The sequence below is a fragment of the Lepisosteus platostomus genome, chromosome 17, assembly GCF_059453375.1.
Source record: "Lepisosteus platostomus isolate fLepPlt1 chromosome 17, fLepPlt1.hap1, whole genome shotgun sequence".
NCBI classification, from domain to species: Eukaryota; Metazoa; Chordata; class Actinopteri; order Semionotiformes; family Lepisosteidae; genus Lepisosteus; species Lepisosteus platostomus.
Genome location: NC_142627.1, coordinates 22,356,590 through 22,375,381, shown reverse-complemented (window position 1 = coordinate 22,375,381; position 18,792 = coordinate 22,356,590). Strand labels below are relative to the sequence as shown.

Here is an 18,792-nt window from a genome sequence, read left to right as displayed (position 1 = left end):
GACAGCTGAAACTCTTTAATGGGAATTACCAACCTCTGCTGCTACAGTAACTAATCTAACCAGTAACAACGGTCTATCGTTATTCAGCTCTTAGCACAGGAGACTGCGTTGTCTGTGGTGACACTAACAGAGTGTGAAAGCATTGCAAGGCTCATGTCCCTACTTGAGCTTTGTTGCTGGGCTGAGTCTGCTGTGTGGTTCAGTGGGTTTTCTACACAATGCACACACCATTTCTGCTAGATTCAGCAGGTCCTCCACTTTCTTTGAGCACGATCTTGACATTGACGTTTTCAGGTAAGTGACCTCACCGTAGCAGCTCTTTTAGACAATAAGAGAGAAGGAAAACCATTTTTGTAGTATACAGCTGTGGATTGCTTCCAAGTGAGTTGTGAACCATTCCTCTGTTGTTGTCATCGGTTTACTGTAAATGTTGTTACATGAACTGATTACTGTTCCTTACCCTGCTAAAAGATGTTCTCTATAAAAAAGATTGTTTAAATATCACTTACCTGTACATTGCACATCGATCTAAAATCGCTCAAACTTTTGTTTTGTGTTGGGACTTTCCTGTGTTGATTTAATCATACGATAATTAAGCCATGATTTAAGACGTGCAAAACATTTACATCGTGGCAGCTGTGATTAAAGACAAAAGGTAAAAAGACAGGGACATAAAATGTCACTGAAAACTTGCTAGCACTGTAAATCAGAAGCCAGGTACCGGATTGTCGTAGTGCTTCGTAACGTGTGCACTTTAGGACCGAGAGGAAATCTGACCGACCACAGCTATTCGGTGAACCACTATGTAGAGGACCACACAATACTACTACATTGCTGTATCCTTACCTCAGCTCTCCACGGTCACTCCATCTCTTTTATAAAGACGAGTTGAACACCGAATTCGAAACAATCGATCGTAGCGGAAGAGAGAGAGGGATAACCATCTTAATTTTGCCAAGATTAAACTATTTGAAGAAGTTCTCTAATTCTGTTTACAATTTCGAATTTGAGCCTATTTCGTTGATTTCATCCCGGACGTGCTCAGAAAGCACATCTGCAAGGCAATGTAGTGGATGTTTGGGACTTTGCCGTAACTCCTAGAGGCGACTCACGGTGTGCAGCTTGGAATGTGGAAATTGCAGAACAGGCTGCGGCTCCAGAGAGCGTTTCTCCCATGTTTGGCACCGGGAATCCTGAACGCATAAAGCTCTTTCACCTTGGAAGGTAAGTAGAGACGCTTTAATAGTCTGATCACGGATTCTGTACAGCAACTGTTCGACACAATGCGCCACACATCATCAGTGAGGCATCGGTATTCCATAACATTTGATTCAATATAAACTGGTCATCTTGTAAAGACATTTGTGTCGGAGGTTGCAGACAAAAAAAAACTATTGATGTGTTCAGTTTGTATTACAGTACAGTACCTATTTGTGCCTGTTTGGTACCAAATGGTAGACCTCAACGACGATGAAAGTTGATGTGCCTTTGAAAATGCGAGGTGTTTCTGTCAAAATGTGCTCATTAGATATTTGGAAAATGTATAGCTCGAATGTGTATAGGTGTTAAGGGCTCACGACCACAAACAGGCATGGACATTGCCACGTAAAATTACTGGGCTTTGTGCGTCTTTACTGTTCTGTCCAATTGTGATTTAGAACACGGAAAGACTCATAATTGTGAGGTTCTCTTTACATAAAGCACCCTGTCTTTCAACTCACGATCTATTTGGTTTACAGGATCTGAAAGTGATATATTGTAAACTTAAGATAAACATGTGCTTATACTGTATCGCCTGGTCAAATTGAATCAGCGGTGAAACGCTGTGTGAAAGTGCTGTGGACAGCTCCTGAATGCTAGTTCACATCAGCCACTTAGATTTGGTGAACGTTTTAAACAGCGGGTTGCAGTAATTCAGATATTTTTACGGTAGGTCGTGTACTGGTGGCCGGAAAAAAGCTAAGCATTATCAGTCTTCACTAGCACAATAGTATTTCCATGTGTACAGTATGTAATGTGTTGTATATACTTTAGGTTTCCGTATGAAATCGTCCTTATTTTGGGCTTTGCTTCAATTTAGAATAATGCGGCTTCAAGAATAAATTAAACTTAAAATAGATTTTTCAAATTTAGATAAAATGTCTACCTGGTATTGTTTAACGGGCTGTCACTTTGGAATTTTGATCGTGTTTTTAGACGTTTTTACTTAATCTGTAAAAAAAAACACTTTTAACCACTTAACAACATTGACATATTTAGACAATTTCCGCCTGGAATTTCCTCCCCCTTAAACATCTGTTATATCTCTGCAGCAGAACATAGCAGGAGCCTGGTTCAGGTCTTAAATTGAAGCTAATCGAAAAATAATACTGTACGTATGAAACGTCAATTCTGTTTGCCTTGTCCACTGTTCTACATTTGTGTAAGTTTTTATGGAGAATACACTAAAGCTGGTGGATATTACTTTGTGGAAAACTGGAGCAGAATATGAGAGAGAAATAGAAATGTCCGCATGTTGCCAGCAGCACAACAACATGGTCAGTTCGGACCTGATGGGAACGCCGTGATGGTCTATCTTTTACATCCTAGAATTGACATCATAATATGAAACGTACTGTAACACACTGCCCTGCTCTTGCAGTCCCGTGTACTGTACAGTATAACATTGCTTTTCACAGCTACTGTATGTGGTACCTCTGGTACTTTCCAGGTACAGTACGTTCCTTTTGGTACCATTTTAGTCAAACGACATTAGCATTGAGCCATTTTCAGTTCATACCAATGTTAATAGTGTCTAATACTTTACAATAATAATAATAATAATAATTGCTTACACTTATATAGCGCTTTTCTGGACACTCCACTCAAAGCGCTTTACAGGTAATGGGGACTCCCCTCCACCACCACCAATGTGCAGCATCCACCTGGATGATGCGACGGCAGCCATAGTGCGCCAGAACGCTCACCACACATCAGCTATCAGTGGGGAGGAGAGCAGAGTAATGTAGCCAATTCATAGAGGGGGATTATTAGGAGGCCATGATTAGTAAGGGCCAATTGGAAATTTGGCCAGGACACCGGGGTTACACCCCTACTCTTTTCGAGAAGCGCCCTGGGATTTTTAATGACCACAGAGAGTCAGGACCTCGGTTTTACATCTCATCCGAAGGACGGCGCCTGTTTACAGTATAGTGTCCCCGTCACTATACTAGGGCATTAGGACCCACATGGACCGCAGGGTGAGCGCCCCCCGCTGGCCCCACTAACACCTCTTCCAGCAGCAACCTTAGTTTTTCCCAGGAGGTCTCCCATCCAGGTACTGACCAGGCTCACACCTGCTTAGCTTCAGTGGGTTGCCAGTTGTGAGTTGCAGGGTGATATGGCTGCTGGCATGCTGGCTACAAAGCAGACAAGACTACAAATATTTTAATATATTAATGTAGGTAATAAATAAATCTGTGCAAGCATTCACAATTAGGATTCCAAAACCAATTCCATTAAGATGTGTAAGATAAGAACGTGCCGCACAATACAGTATAGAAAAAACTTGCCAGGCAATGTTACAGTATGTAGGCTATTCAACCTTGTTTATGTTATTCACCACCGTCCTGTGTTTTTGCCCATGAATCAATTTTTGCTGACATAACAACACTGTTTCCCTCCTTGTGGAAGCAAAGGTTCTCTCTGAATGCGCTCAGGCAGCTTATGTGGCTTCGTCAAAATAATCATAATGCATACAAGCAGGTCTGATTTACTTTCCCAATTATTGTTTTATTTTGTTTAAATTATAGCAATAGGACAGAAATCCAATGTGCTGCTGCACTTGATATGTACTGTACTGTAACAGGCATTAATGCTTGTCCACAGGTTTAGTGAAATGTACTTGTTCTATGCTATATTTAACATCTGTTAAAACAGGTCTAGGAGAAGGTATTCTGACATCTCCGCACACCTGAGGAAATTCATGTCCTAAAATCTGACTAAGTACAAGGATTTGTGTATTGTTTCTTAGTAATGTCTGTGAAAGCCTGTAAGGTTTACTACACTAGCAGACAGCACAAGATATAAATGAGCAGCTAATCTACTTGTCACAGTTCTTTCATCTTAAAAATTCTCATGCATTTTTTGGTGCTTGTAATTTTTTTTAAATTAGGCTTTACGTGATCGTCTCCATCTAAAAAATATCTGTATATACATTTGTGAAGCCAGATTTTGATTTTGATTCAATAGATGAAAAGATTCAGTAATATTCAATTTTTAAGAAGGATCAATTCTATTCATCTTTTAAAATATCTTACATAAAATGGGCAATTATGGTTTCAGTGCAAAAAAAAAACAGTCATATGTTAATAATATTTATAGCAGCAACAACATTACCGTAGCTTGAAAGGATCAAGTTTGTTGTAGTAAAGAGCTTTTTCATTGTGCTCCTTTTAAGGATTTGTGGTGATCACATGTCGTAAATCCTGTGGGAAAGCAAATCTATTCTTCTACAGTGATTGCCCTTTGCATAATAAGACATTCAATAATGATGGACAATACTTTGAATACTAAATGTTGGAAATACTGTACAATAACCTGTCAGATTAAGCTATTTTCCTTTGAGATTGCTCTGTATCTGTGCATGTCATAGTCCTTAGAGTAGTACAAAGCCTTAGATAGAAGGTTACTTCAAGATCTCATTTAACTTACAATTGAATCTCAGTGCTCCAGCACAGATGTGTATGTTTAACAGTGCGTACCATTGAGATCGGCTGTCCTTTTCCTTCATACACCTGATAATTCAGGCGTTCATTTCATATGCAGTCTGAGAGTTTAAAGGTAAAATCCTTATTTAGTTCTTTGGGACTGCACAACCCTTCTTCATTCAAAAAGGTTAACTAACCAATGCATTTTACTGCTGAATTTATGGTGTGATAAATTAAAACTGAACAATTGCAATTTTATGAGAGAATCTCACAAAGGGCAAATGTATAGGGTATGACAATTAACCCTAGAAGGTATTGAAGGACAGACAACATCTAAGAAAGATGCATGTTTTCTAAGTGTAAAAGATTTTAACATTTGTCTTCTCCTTGATTTTCTGAGTCACCACACTCTTTAATGCCACTTCTATGTTTTAGGACTGATGTAGCAATATTGTACTGAAGGTCTATGTCTTTTCTAGTCCTCCAAGCCTATATAATCTCAGACTGCTTCAACGTTGAGACTCAATGGAAGCCACTGCATTGATTGCAAATTTCCACTATATCCTTGGTTAGCTGTAGCTTTACTAATAAGGCATTATTCTTTAAGCTCATTGTCATGAATGGCGTTTGAAAAACCTGTCTGTAGATTTCCTCAGTCGGGACATTTTATGTCTATATATATATACTGTATTCCTACAACTTTTTAGAGTATGTGCCTCAGAGCAGTTGTACTCTAAATCCTTTGCCACGTTTCACCATCAGAGGGTATCCAGCTTCTTTTCTTTGTCACACTACAAATCTTCCGTTAGGGCCAGATATCCTTATTCTAGTTCCATGTATTCCAGACTGGATGTTCTCTTGCAAAGTTAAAATACTCCATTATTTGCAGACCTAAACATGATTATTTGCAGCACCTCTGGTGTGCAGTCCTTCCTTCAGTCCAGTATGAACTCTTTTCCTGGGGTTCTGTGTTCTTTGTTCAGTCTATTTAATAAACCCCTGCTGCTTTTCTTCCTTTGCATAGTTTACTTCTGTCTACCACTCCTTTTTTGATCTTTTGTTTCTCCTCTTTCTCTATAGTATTTGAGGGTATTTCAGACTCCTGTGATGGATGTCTGTGCTTCTTTCTCATGTCTTCTTCTGCATTAGTTCTCTCCTCAAACCCTATATAGCCACATGCATTGCTCAAAACCATTCAGACTCTCAAAAACACTCTGTAAACTTTCAATTTTAATGGTGCTCCTTTGCTGCCAATTATTTCTAATTGCTGTTGATTACTGTGTAATGGGTTGTAAGCTTCAAATTCATTATAAATTATTTTTTACTTTGTTGAGTGCACATTAATTTTAGAGCAGAGATGCATTCGTAAGGAGGACTACCGTTGACTTAAGGGCACACAAAAGTTTTGTAACTGTTTAATGAGGATCAAAGTTGAAAGAAATATCATAATAAATTGGCATGAAATATGTTTGTATTTTATATTAAATGTCATTGATAAATATTTACTTTCTTCCAAAAATTAGTTGGTGTTTACAAAATTTAAAAAATGCTGTGCCTACAGTATATACCATACAGTATTTGTATACAGTCATTTTACATACTGTATAAAGCATTTTTGTGATTTAAAACATGGATTACTTTTAAAGCAGTGATTATATATTACAGATATCTTTGTAAAGACAATTAATCAAATAAAACTTCAAATCTTTTAATTTAAATTAAATCTTTTAAACAGAAATTAAGTGTACAGAACAAATCAATATATGTGGTATATAAGTGTTTTGTTTCTTTTGAAAGGGATTAACTGTTGTTCCTAAATTACTATTGTCAGTAAAAACACTTTCCAAATCTGTTATATAATAGTTATAATTAGATAGATAGTGTTTTTTTAAATGGACTGTATCATTTGATTTGCTCTCTTCTATGAGTAAAACATTCATTTTCAGTGCTGTTTTGTGCATATTAGTTTCTGAATAGTCATCACACTAGTTCACATTCAAACCTCTCTCAATAGATTTATTAATCATGTTCTATATTCCCTTCATATTGACATGGCAGCCAGCTTCCAAGCACCATAGAATTCTGCATATGTGTTTTTAATGAAGACATGATTAAAAAAATGCATAAGAGTGGTTACCGACAAGAGGAGGCCATTCACTCCATCTGCTTCATTTGTTTGCTTCCAGACAGTTTATCTGAGGCTGTTGTCCAGCCATTTCTTGGTATCTTGATAAGTCTGGGTATCGGCTTCGGTGAGGTGGGTAGCGAGTTTCAGACTCCCACAGAAGCACCTCCTGTTGGTTTTAAATGCACTTTCATGTAGCTTCCACATGCGTCCTTTGGCTTGTGCTGAAGAATAGCATTGAGTGGATTCTGTTGATGCTTTCAGAATTTTGAATACTTCAATCAGATCCTCTCATTTTCTTTGATTTTCAAGAATAAAATGGTTAAACTCTTTTAACCTATCACTGTTGCTCAGGCACTTCTTCACTTGACTGGCTGCTTTGTGTTTACAAGAAAACAGGCTCTCTCTGGACCCCTATATTGCTCTAAAATCTTTCCTACACTCTCCAAAACAAATAGAAAACAACTCCACTCCTGATGCAACAGCAGGGAAATAATGTCACAATGTGAAATGGTAATGTCATCTCCTGTTCGTGCTCAATGACCAGATACATTCAAATAATATAATTGTGCACAAAGAAAGCACTACTACTTTTTTCATTACCTTGCATCACAACAATGAAAGCAATGTGATTCACTTTAGATTGATTCATATTCTTGGGAAAACCAAGCAAATCCTGGAAGACAGCACTAATAAAGCCTTCCCAAACGTTCGTTAGTAACAGAGTGAATAAAATGTACATCCATCTCTATCAGACAGATGGCAGAAAGTGACATTCAATATCTGGAATTAAAGTAGCTACATACCAGGGGGTAGTGTATTTGGACACTGACTAAAGGGGTTTTAAGTTTATATAATTTTCCCTCTGAGATTTGTTGCTGGGTATAGTTGACGAAATGGCCATTAGAGAAACAGCCTTCTCTGCATCTATAGTAATAGCCATTTATCAGCTCAGATTTACTGCTGAGCTTTGCAAGAATCCCTTTTTTGTATTCTAAACTTGTAACTAAGCTTATAGATAAAGCAATTGTACCCGGAATGGAATCAATGTGTGCGACATCTATTGCTCATGCAGGGGCTCATTTGCATAGTGTTCGTGCTTCTGGAAACAAAAGCATACTCGTCTTTTAACACAAAAGGCAAATGAATGGATGCAATACTGTCCTTGATGTTTTCAAGGGGGTTCAGAACTGCGTCAGTGACTCACTCTTAATTTACAGCATGCAGGATGATGCTAAGTGGATGTTTTATTTACCAACAAAGACCACTCAACTAGACAGAAATTCTGGCTTTCGATTGGTAGACACTCATATATCACCACCGTCCCATATCATGCTGTACCTTCTCAATATTCATTTGCATACCAAAATTGAATTGAATTCACTATATGCTTTTATTCTTGTTGTTGTGCTTATTTTAAAATAAAATCATCACGTGTTACAACAGAAAAAAGCTTTGCATGCTAGTACATGATGTGGTTTTGTTGCAATTAAAATACTGTGTTGTTTCACTCCTTCCTGCCTTTAAAAAAAGGAGCCAACATATGTTCTAAATTTCTTTTTTATATATTGTAACCCATTTTTTCAAATAAATACCATATACGCTTGGAATGAGGCGGATTAACAGATAACATCATAAATATGATCAAATTTAATTGCCATTTTAATCTGATATTCTAATCTAAGCACTTTTTCTTTGAACTATCACAGGAAAGCACAATCTTCCAGGCAGATGTGTTCCAGAAGAGATTTATGAAAAGCACCCCAGGGGAAACAATAATGGAGGGACAGGTGGAAGAAAAGAATGTTGCCATTCACAAAAATGGCACAGAATCTACCAAGAAGAACGGCCTCATTAACACTCGAAACCTCATGGTGGAGACTAAGGATGGGCTGGTGTCTGTGTACTCAGCACCGCAGTACCAAGGACATGTGGTTGTCAACCTGCCACCACAGAACTCTGTGGAGAGCAACAAGAGCAGCCCCACTCCACAGCTCCTGAATCCCAGCACTCTCCCCCAGTCTGTGGATTCACATTATCGACCCAACATCATTCTGTACTCTGAGAACATGCTGAAATCCTGGAGTGAGAGCATGGGCACAGAGTGCTGTGAAACCACCTTCATCGAAGACCTGTCTCCCACCACAGACGGCCTAGTTTTCACAGAGGGCAAGTTTTTGGACCTCTCTGCCGAAGATGCTAAAATACAAACGCTGTCTTACGATATCGATGACGACGACGAGTTTCAGGAGCTGGAGGTAGGTGCCGTTTTTTTTCAGCAGTGCAGCTTATCAGACGTCGTAAAGGGGATACAATGGAACGAGCAGTTCACTGTGATCATGTCTGAGACAGTATCTCTGAATAATCAGAATAATAAACCACCAGGTTTACTGTACTGGTAACTGTAGTATGCATTTAGTCTATATATGGAGTTCAAGACGAGTTTCATAGTTTAACTCAGGGATGAGTGAGTAGAAAAGTACTTGTTTGACTGGATACTGTAGGAATAATACCATAATGAGCATCAACAGAACCTCAATATATGCAATCTATGCAAGTACTGTATGCTCTTAGATAGGTGTTGTCCAAATTACCCCCCTAATAGTCCCTGTCTATTAATTGGCTTCATCACTCTGTTCTCCTCCCCACTGAGAGCTGGTGTGGCACACTCTGGTTCTTGTTGCATCATCCAGGTGGTGGTGGAGGGGAGTCACCATTACCTGTAAAGCACTTTGAGCATAGTATCCAGAAAAGAGCTAAATAAGAGTAGGGATTGTTTATTGAATTGAATTTAAGCATCTCATGTCTATTCACTAACACGTTAGGGCATTCGCTCGTAATAAGATTATAATTTTCATGTCAATAGCATTGTGAATTTATTGCTGTTATACTGTAAGTAATACTTTTCTTTGATGTTCAATATTTTTTTAACTTTACATTTAAACTGTAATGTTGACTTAAAAAAAGACCAGTACTTGGATATAAAATCTATTGATGATGCCGGATAACAGCCATAAAAAGCATCAGAGTATAATAATTTCAAGATCTTTAGTGTACTAAACAGTATATTTAAGAAATAAAAATATTTGTTTTTAAGTTCCATGCAGCTACATACCTGTAATTACTCAAATTATTATTTTGAAACAATTTCTGTTTGTAACTAGGCTCTTAGAAATATTTGTCAGACTCTAATTTCTCTTAACTGTGAAATACAATATTAGCCCAGCCAGACTTGTGAGTGCCCAATTTCACTTTAATTATCTGATGGTTTAGCATAAATTCCTACAGTACATGTGCTATAATAATTTGCTGAATAGCATGTCACAGAGAACTTTTAAATCCAGTGAATGTAATGCTCAGTGGCTTTAAAGATGAACCTTCATAATGCTCTAGCAATTTTAGCACAATACAGGATCTGCAAGGCCTTTATATGTTTCTCCAGCACTACAATGACACTAATTTAACGTTAAAGAAGGCTTATAGGAAGAGCATTGGCTTGTAGCTGGATTTGGATAACAGTTTCTAGACTATCATGCCCATATTCCATATTTCAATTTTCTTTGCTCCGTAGACATCAATTATAAAGGCAAGATAAATTGTAAGGGAAACGTGCTCCAGAATACCAATGTTTGACGCCTTAGCATCTCACAGGGAAAGAGAGAAACTGCCTCAAAAATATCAGCCATTGAAAATAATTTTAGACAGACTACTATCTTGTCAAATAAATTAAAAGGAGGAAATAGAAACAGCTAATCTGATTACGATGAACTTATTTTTTGACCAATTAAAATTAATGTGTGTAAATTTCAAGTTCATTTAGCTTTTTGTCTGCTGTGATGTTGAAGGGTGAGCTGGTGTCAAATTAATTTTAATTTGGCCAACGTGCAATATTTTGCACACTGTTCACTGACATGACTTGAAACACAACTGATCAAAAATTCATGTTCCCGGAACTCTGCACACTAGTTATCATTAAAACAGGGGTCTTCAGTCTCCCACAGAGCTCTAACCCAGTTATCCTTATACAGTATTCAACTTAATTAAAGATCAGGAACACATACTGTATTTAAGCAATCAATCAATTATGCAAGTAATGTTTCTATGGAGGAAGCACTGGTTCTTGAGTGCTGAAGAATATTCATATATTTGTTCCAAATTCTCTCTCTAAATAACGTAATTGAACACACCACCTGTTGTATTGATCATACTTAATTGTTTCAGGATTTTAATAAATAAATTAAAAGCCATCTGTAATCCTGCTGCACTGCATTTTAAAGTGATTCTTATCACTCCCTGGTCCATGTGGATATAAAGCATAATAGATGGTTTATAAGCTAGAATTTAGCAATAAGAAGACTACATTTATTATGTACACTTACTGCATTACTACATTGTAATGCAGTTACAGTATGATGCTTTGTGGTTTCATTTTAACTTGTCATTAGCATATTTTTAATCATAAAACATTACAGATAGGTTATCACGTTGTAATTTATTTAATAATCTATTTGATGTCTAAAAATATTCATTAAAATTAACAAGCTTGATGGGTTACTACCTCTTTAGTTAATGGCAGAAGCCTGATTGTTTATCTGATCACTGTAATTAGAGGTATGTAAAACTTGCTTGTTTTGTTGGGAGTAATGTTGTTTACCAGAATGTCAATACAGCTCATTTTGTTCCACATTGTTTCTGCTGTCACATTCTAACAGACCATGCACAGCATCTCCCCTCTACTATTTGCATATTCTCTCGGTTAAAGAGCCACTGATACACCAGAATCATTTCCTTTTCGGCTCCAAGTCTCAGCACTTATCCCAAAATGATCCACATTCCATTAATCGGATTGTCTGGGACCCTGTGGAATCACAGCCCGTTTCCTCCTCTTTTGAACTCTGTGGCACTTCTGCACCTCTGTATAGTTGCTAATTCATGTTACTCCCCAAGATCAATTAAAACATACTGTACCTTCCCTTGGGGGAAGCAAATACTGTACCTGGACATATTGACAAGACCTTTGCAAATGAAGTGATTTCACCATGCTAGTACCATGCAGAATACAAGAATCCAGTGCAATTGGACTGTCATGGGGTGGCATGGGGACACATTGGTTAACATTTCTGCGTCACAGCACTTGGGTCCTGGGTTCGAGGTGCTATCTGAGTGGCGTTTGTATGTTCACCCCATGTTCCCTTGAGCTTCCTCCCATAGTTAAAATATACAGTACTGGTAGGTTTATTGGCTTCTGGGGAAATTGGCCCTGGTGTGAGCGTGTGCCCTGCGGTGGACTGGGGTCCCATCTGGGCTGTTGCTAGCCGGGATAGACTCCAGCTCCACTGCAACCCTGAATTGGATGAGGTGGTCAGAAGTTGGAAGGATGAACTGTTATGAAGTGTCCTTCCCGCTGAAGGATCCCAGGGTGGTGGAGTGGTGAGGATAAAACAAGGGCCATTGAGGAATGCGCCGCTCCATGATAAAGCACTTTCACAGATGTAGGTGTGAAAGAGTCCGTGTGACAGGATCACATTCTAAGAAACCAAAGTTCTGGGAAAGTGATGAAAGCAGAAGTAATCTAGTCTGCTGTCGATTGTGAGTTAACATCCTATGGTCTTTTTAAACTGCAGGACTGCGGTGAAGCCAGGCATTTCAATAATCCAAACTGCAGTGCAAGCCATTAAGAAACAAAGTAATGTGCAATTTTACGGCACATGTCTCCTTCAACATGTCCTTTTACGTCTTCTGCTGGAACCTTTTAGCTGGCTCAATACATTAAGGTTATTAAAACAATATCTCATTCCTTGTCTAATTTCACAATGTTCCCTTAGGATTTCAGCATTTGCTTCATTTTGTTTCCATTTTTTAATTAATGAGCTTCCATTATATCTGACTCACACTGTTCCTATAGCAATATGATTGCCGCCACTGGCTTCTTGCATCTCAGCTCAGTTTGCTGCACTAATTATTAATGGTGTTTCCATATTATTTAATGCAACAAATATTTTCTTTCATAATCTTTTGTTCTAAATATAGCTAATGAATCTAAAACAGAATGAACCTTAAAATCACTGAAGAGGTAAATGTCTTAGAATGTATTCATTTCTATGGGTGAACTCATAGGGTTATGCCACAAACCATCCCATTCAAAATAAAAGCATTTAGAAGGATTACAAACAAGAACCCATTGGTCCTGTTTGGTAGTTACAGTAGCAGCTAATTGAGAAAAGGATTTTATCCAGACATTTCTTCAGACATGCCAGGCTATCAGCTTCAACAACATGGCAACCCTTGGTGTCAAGACCTGACTCCTGTTTTCAGTTTTAAATGCCCTTCCATGTAGATTCCACTCATCTCCTGCATGGTGGCGGCCTGCCTCATTATGTTACTGACAAATGTACGTTGCTTTTCAGAAATTAATTATATCTCAAAATAAACAACAATCAAATAAGATGTGTGAGTGTGATATCAGTGGAGAACAACACCACTCTCTGATATGGCCAAAGCAGAATGTGCAGCTTTGAAAGTTTCAGACATTTTTACATTTTAGTCATCAAACACTGCACTCTAGAGTGCTATAAAGCAAACAAAGGACACGGGATATTAATACTAATAAGGTAATGGAATGCTTAATGTTAAATTTCAAAGCTTTATGATCTAGTGCTCAATATCCCTTTATGGTCATTTACGGTCAGAGGAAGGAGTCAGAATGGATGTGGAATCAGTAGAGATGGTCACACTTCAAAAATGTATTGCTGGAGACAGAGACTAAGTTCATCCCAAAAGTAAATTAATCAAAAGTCTGCATAATATAAGCCTAATTCATTAAATAACTTCGATCAAGGAAAAGAAAATTGCTTTCTGGAGCACGAAGGTAAGACAAGTTACTAGCTAGAGGACATTTTAACCCATTTGGTATTAGCTAAGTGATCCAAAGATCTCAACCCAGAAGAGTTTTTGGTGCTACAGTGTAGTTGGATTAGAAAAGTAAAAGATGCAAGACTCAAAAACATAACTTTTAGAGGATGAAATGCAAATTGTTAAATTCTGTATTTATTGAATATTTACACAGGTGGCCACTATTTAGAAATATACAAATATAACGTGCTCTTAAGAATAACACTGCTTACGTACTGAACTGTCTTAACACCTCTGATAAAGGAAAAAATGTCATGTTGTGGAAGCTGGTATATCTTCCTTTATTTGTATGAGACAGAAGTTAAAAAGAAAAAAAGGTTTGGTGTACAGTGCACTACAGTACATTTACTGTGGAGGAGATGAGTGGAATCGACATGGAAGGGCATTTAAAACTGAAACAGGAGTCAGGTCTTCGCACAAAGGGTTGCCATGATGTTGAAGCCGATACCCTGGCACATCTGAAGAAATGCCCATATAAAATCCTTGTCTCAGTTAGCTGCTAACTTCCACACTGCACAGGAGTGCTAAAAGAAAATAACTTGTCAGCTGCACTTCAATAAATAATAAACATTCTTCACTGACTGTTAGTATTAAAAGGCGGATCGTTGACCAGTCAGGTATGATAGGAATTACACTCACTAACTGGAAAATTGTACTTAGAATACCTATCCACAAACGGAAATAAAACAGAGCCAATCTACACATCAACAACTGGCACTTCACTATGGACACTGAATATTATTTTGTGTATGTAACTCACTAAAAAATGTTTACTGTGTATTTCATTAAAATACAATGTACTGTAGTAGTTTAAGCTTTAGTTTAAGCAAATGACAAAATTGGTGTGCCTACAGTATGGTGCAAACCAATTTCAAGGCTACCCATTATAGTATAGAAACAGGTTTTTGGTAAGATTGTGCCTCCATTTGCCATGAAAAGCAATGTGATTTGTGCCCCCTCTTAAAATCAACTAGGTCTAGCAGACAGTGAGAAAAGGAGAAACTGAAGCTAAGGATACACATTGCAGAGGCTACGTTGGATGGTCTTAAGACAAACTAAGGCATTTTCATGGTAAGACTGACTCCAAAGCAGGCTATTGAGGGAAAAAAGCACTACGCTAAAGATGCATGATTAGACCATTATACGAGCTTGTCTTCTGCAGGCACATCAACAAGTAATTGCAATCTGGGACAGGCAGAAATATTTAAAGAGTACTCAGGAGATAAACTTGATTTTAAAGCAGGAACATGGCTGTCACTTGAAGAAGGGGCGTTAGAAGGCTTTCTACATGTGGGGAAATTTGTAGGACTTTGACCATTCACTGCCCGTGCACTTCACATAAGAAGGAAATTAATTTCTGATGCAGAGCAGTTTTATTTAGCAGCTAAGCCACATAATTCTGCACACACTCTATTCATGTGCAGATTCATGTTAAATACAGCAGGTAGCACAATTACTCAGGTTATACTATATTTGAATATCAGTGCATTGTTTGTTTTATTGTTATAATATTTCCAGATTTGTGTTTAATCATTAACTGTTTTCTGCTTCAGGTCCTTTACATTGTCCAGATCTAGGATAAGGATAAAAGTTCAAGAGATACACGTTCCACACCTGTAACATTTTCTTGAAAAAAGAGCTTGATTTTCTTCAGTCCCTCTTTCTTATATCTCTAACAACCTTTAAAAAAAACACGTCCAGCGCATTCAGGATCATTGCATTACCTCATTCACTAAAAGCTCTCATCTCTGTGCCAAATGTATTCTACATCCTGGGTGCCCTTCGGTGTGAATCTTCACCTTGTCATTTGCCTCTTCTGGCTGATTGATCCCAATGATATTGGGATTGGATGGATCAGGAGTCTGCCAAGTAATTAAGACCACTGGCAAGCCCCCCATAGTGTTGGACTTGTGCTCATTGCAGGACTCGTACAAGATCTAGGCCAAAACAAAAGCTCCTTGCTGGCCTGCACCCACCTCCAGAAGCATGCGTGTGTGAGTGGCTATTGGCCTTTGACTTTTGCAGATCAAAGCTAGATTATAAGTATCAATTGTGTCCAAAGAGCCTTCCATCATCAAATGACTCTATCCAGTAATCAAAATTTTAAATGTCAGTTTCATGTGTTGAATATTAAATAACATGCTACTAAAAAGATTGTTTTTTAGTAAAAGCCCTTTAATTCTTTTTTTCTTCATCACTTAAAAAGCTTCTTACAAAATTTCTATGACGTGCATTTGAAACAAATGCGTTTTAAAGTTACTCTCAACCTGTTAGCTGTATGGCAAAAAAATAATATACTGACAGCAGTAAAAATTATGTCACATTTCATTTGTGTTCCATAAACGAGTGAAGCCTGAATATGAGCAGAAGTTAAAACCAGAACTTCATGTGCAATGCCTTTGAATTGTATTTCAATGGCAGGACTGCAGATATAGAAATATAGAAATAAAATCTAAATCTCCTAGTGAAATTACACAATCATACTTCAGAATGGAGAAAAAGCAGCAAACAGGTATTAGCTGTAGACACTGTCATCTCAATACTTGGACCATTGTACCTAAATCACTCAAAATAATATGATTTTATGCACAAGCAGTGGGAGTTAAAGACAATGATTGAAACTGTGAAGTGTGTTCTCGTATTCACTTTGTCTGTGCGTATAGCTTTTCTGACTAGGGAAAATCAGTGATTAAAAAACTGACAAGGCTCGATCAGGCTCTCCTGTCAGTAGTCTCCGATATCTCAAATGCGATGCTGAGTATGAAAATATAACTCTGTTTGGAAAAGAAATGAGCCAATATTTCATATGCTCCTTACTGTCAAACAATAAGAAATGAGAAAATTAAGAAATGCTGCCATAATCTGTCCAAAGGCAATTATTGTTCTGTTTGCTGTAGAGAGCAGTACATGTGGGTTGTATTAAATTAGCTGCTCTTTTAGCAGTATGGTTGTGGAGCAGCTTCAGCTGCGGAGGATGGTGTGCTCAGTACAACAGAGTGAAACAATGCCTTCATTATTCTCACTTGTTTCAAGGTAAAAAGGCAGGTACTGTAGATGCATCAGGCTATGGTACAAAACCACCCTCTGCGATGACTGAAGTGGTTTGATGGCACGTACAGTTTTCCTTTTATAGTCTGTCCCAATAAATAATGACTGGGACTCATGTAGAGTGCAGCCATCTGTGCTAGCTTTAGGCCCCAGCAAACAATCATGACTTCTTATACAACATGTCAGCTTCGCTCTCAGAAGTAACTTTCAGGGTTTTTTTCCCCAACAGTGACACAGGCCTAATTCAGCGTTTTGCTTAGAAAGACTGTCTTATTTTTCTAACGCTTTAAGAAAATAACAGGCAGATATGATTTGTAACCTATTTCTGGAATGAGAGAATAAGCCTCTGGTAGACAGTCTTGTTTTGGCTTTGAGTTCAGATGTGGTAATGTACCTTTAAATCAGGAAAATTGATGCACCCCGTGCACTGTTAATTTTCCAGATCTTCAACAGATGAGCCCTCATCAGCAAGTCAATATTTACCCTGAACTTTCCTGCACTTTGCTTAAGTTTGAACCTGCCATGGCTTAGTTGAAAAATGATTTTCAAGAGAGACGGATGCACTACAAAATTAGATTACTTCATTCTGATTTGTTGTGTAGTTGTTTTTGTTGGTACTGAAGATGAAGCTCAGTCTCTTGCTTTCTTTAATAGTGTCCACGTCTTTCATCTGTTTTGCAGAGTGATTATTCTAGTGACACAGAAAGCGAGGACAATTTTCTCATGATGCCTCCAAGGGATCATCTGGGTCTGAGCGTCTTCTCCATGCTTTGCTGTTTCTGGCCCCTTGGAATAGCAGCATTTTATTTATCACATGAGGTAAGATTCTTCACATCAGTCTGAAGGTAAGGGATCACTCTTGAATCTTTTCACAAGATGTGAGACCTACCTTCTGTCCATTTGGTTCAGCATTTTCTTGTGACCCGATTCCGTAATGATTTTCTTTATCCAACGTCCACTACCAGTGAACTGTTAAGGCTGTTTGAGTTGACACATTAGCCAGGTCTGATGTTTGAGCATTATAACCTTAAAGAGGTTACAAACAGCACCAAGGGCAGGGTTGGAATGAATCAGCTAGTGGCTTTGTGGCTTCACATGCTCCTACAGGCATGTGCACATGCAGTGTGTTTCTCTATAGGATTTGCAAGGCATCAAAAGATGAATGACTCCAGTGAGTGGGCTGGAATACCTACAGTTTGTGATTTCCTCAGTCACCCTGTGTAGGTATCGGGGTCATCATTGTGAGCGAGACAAAGACACTACTGGCAAATCCAAAATATTCTTTAAAAATAAAAAGGATAAAGGTGAGCAGTACTTCTGCACATTTTGCTCATTTGTTTAGTAGTAGATTCTTGATGTAGCTTCTTGATCCAAGGATCTTATCAAGCTGTTTCTTAAAGGATCCTAAGAAATCAACTTCAGCAGCTTAGGACAAGATGTTCCATACCCGCCACAAACGTGATTGCATTGATCAAAATGTCTGTCAAGGTCTCAATGTTGTTTAATGCATGATGGTGATGGATGAGGTCTGATCACTTGGACATGCTTTCAGACATTTTGAAGTCCTCTGAATCTTTGATTCTAACAACACAGGAAAACCTGTTTTTGTTGTTTTTAGTTTTATATGTTGTCAGGCTGGTATAGATCAGTGGCCTGAATAGTTGTGCAAATGGACTGTACACAAGTGCCCTGATACTTTGAAGTGATGGTGTTCTGTTGCCTTTTCTTTTGCACACAGTACACATTAACGGTCTCCATCCAATTTGTATCATAATGATCTAGTTTTATTTAAGAGTTGTAATTGATCACTTCTGTGGTGTTTATGAGGGTATTCAAAAATGATTCTGAGACAAGAAATCTTGTGTAATAAATATAGGTAGTCTGTCTGTCTATCCAACTACTTAAATTATGTTTTGTAGAAATCCAGTTATCTACTGTAGGAGTAAAGAGCATTGTCAGTCAAAAATAAGTTAAAAAGCAAGCAAAACAGTATGTAACATTGAAAGTACTTTATAGACT

General features: G+C 37.9%; 1 protein-coding gene across 1 annotated transcript in view; it reads left to right on the top strand.

Annotated features, from left to right (window-relative positions):
• The first annotated feature begins 326 nt into the window (after window positions 1-326).
• syndig1 (synapse differentiation inducing 1) overlaps window positions 327-18,792 on the top strand; it is a 33,893-nt gene continuing 15,427 nt past the window's right edge. Inside the window, exons 1-3 of the mRNA XM_088610100.1 lie at window positions 327-1,224; window positions 8,523-9,071; window positions 17,455-17,592. Of these exons, the coding sequence (XP_088466226.1) occupies window positions 8,565-9,071; window positions 17,455-17,592 (645 nt within the window). The 5' untranslated portion in view covers window positions 327-1,224; window positions 8,523-8,564. The remainder of the gene's footprint in view (window positions 1,225-8,522; window positions 9,072-17,454; window positions 17,593-18,792) is intronic.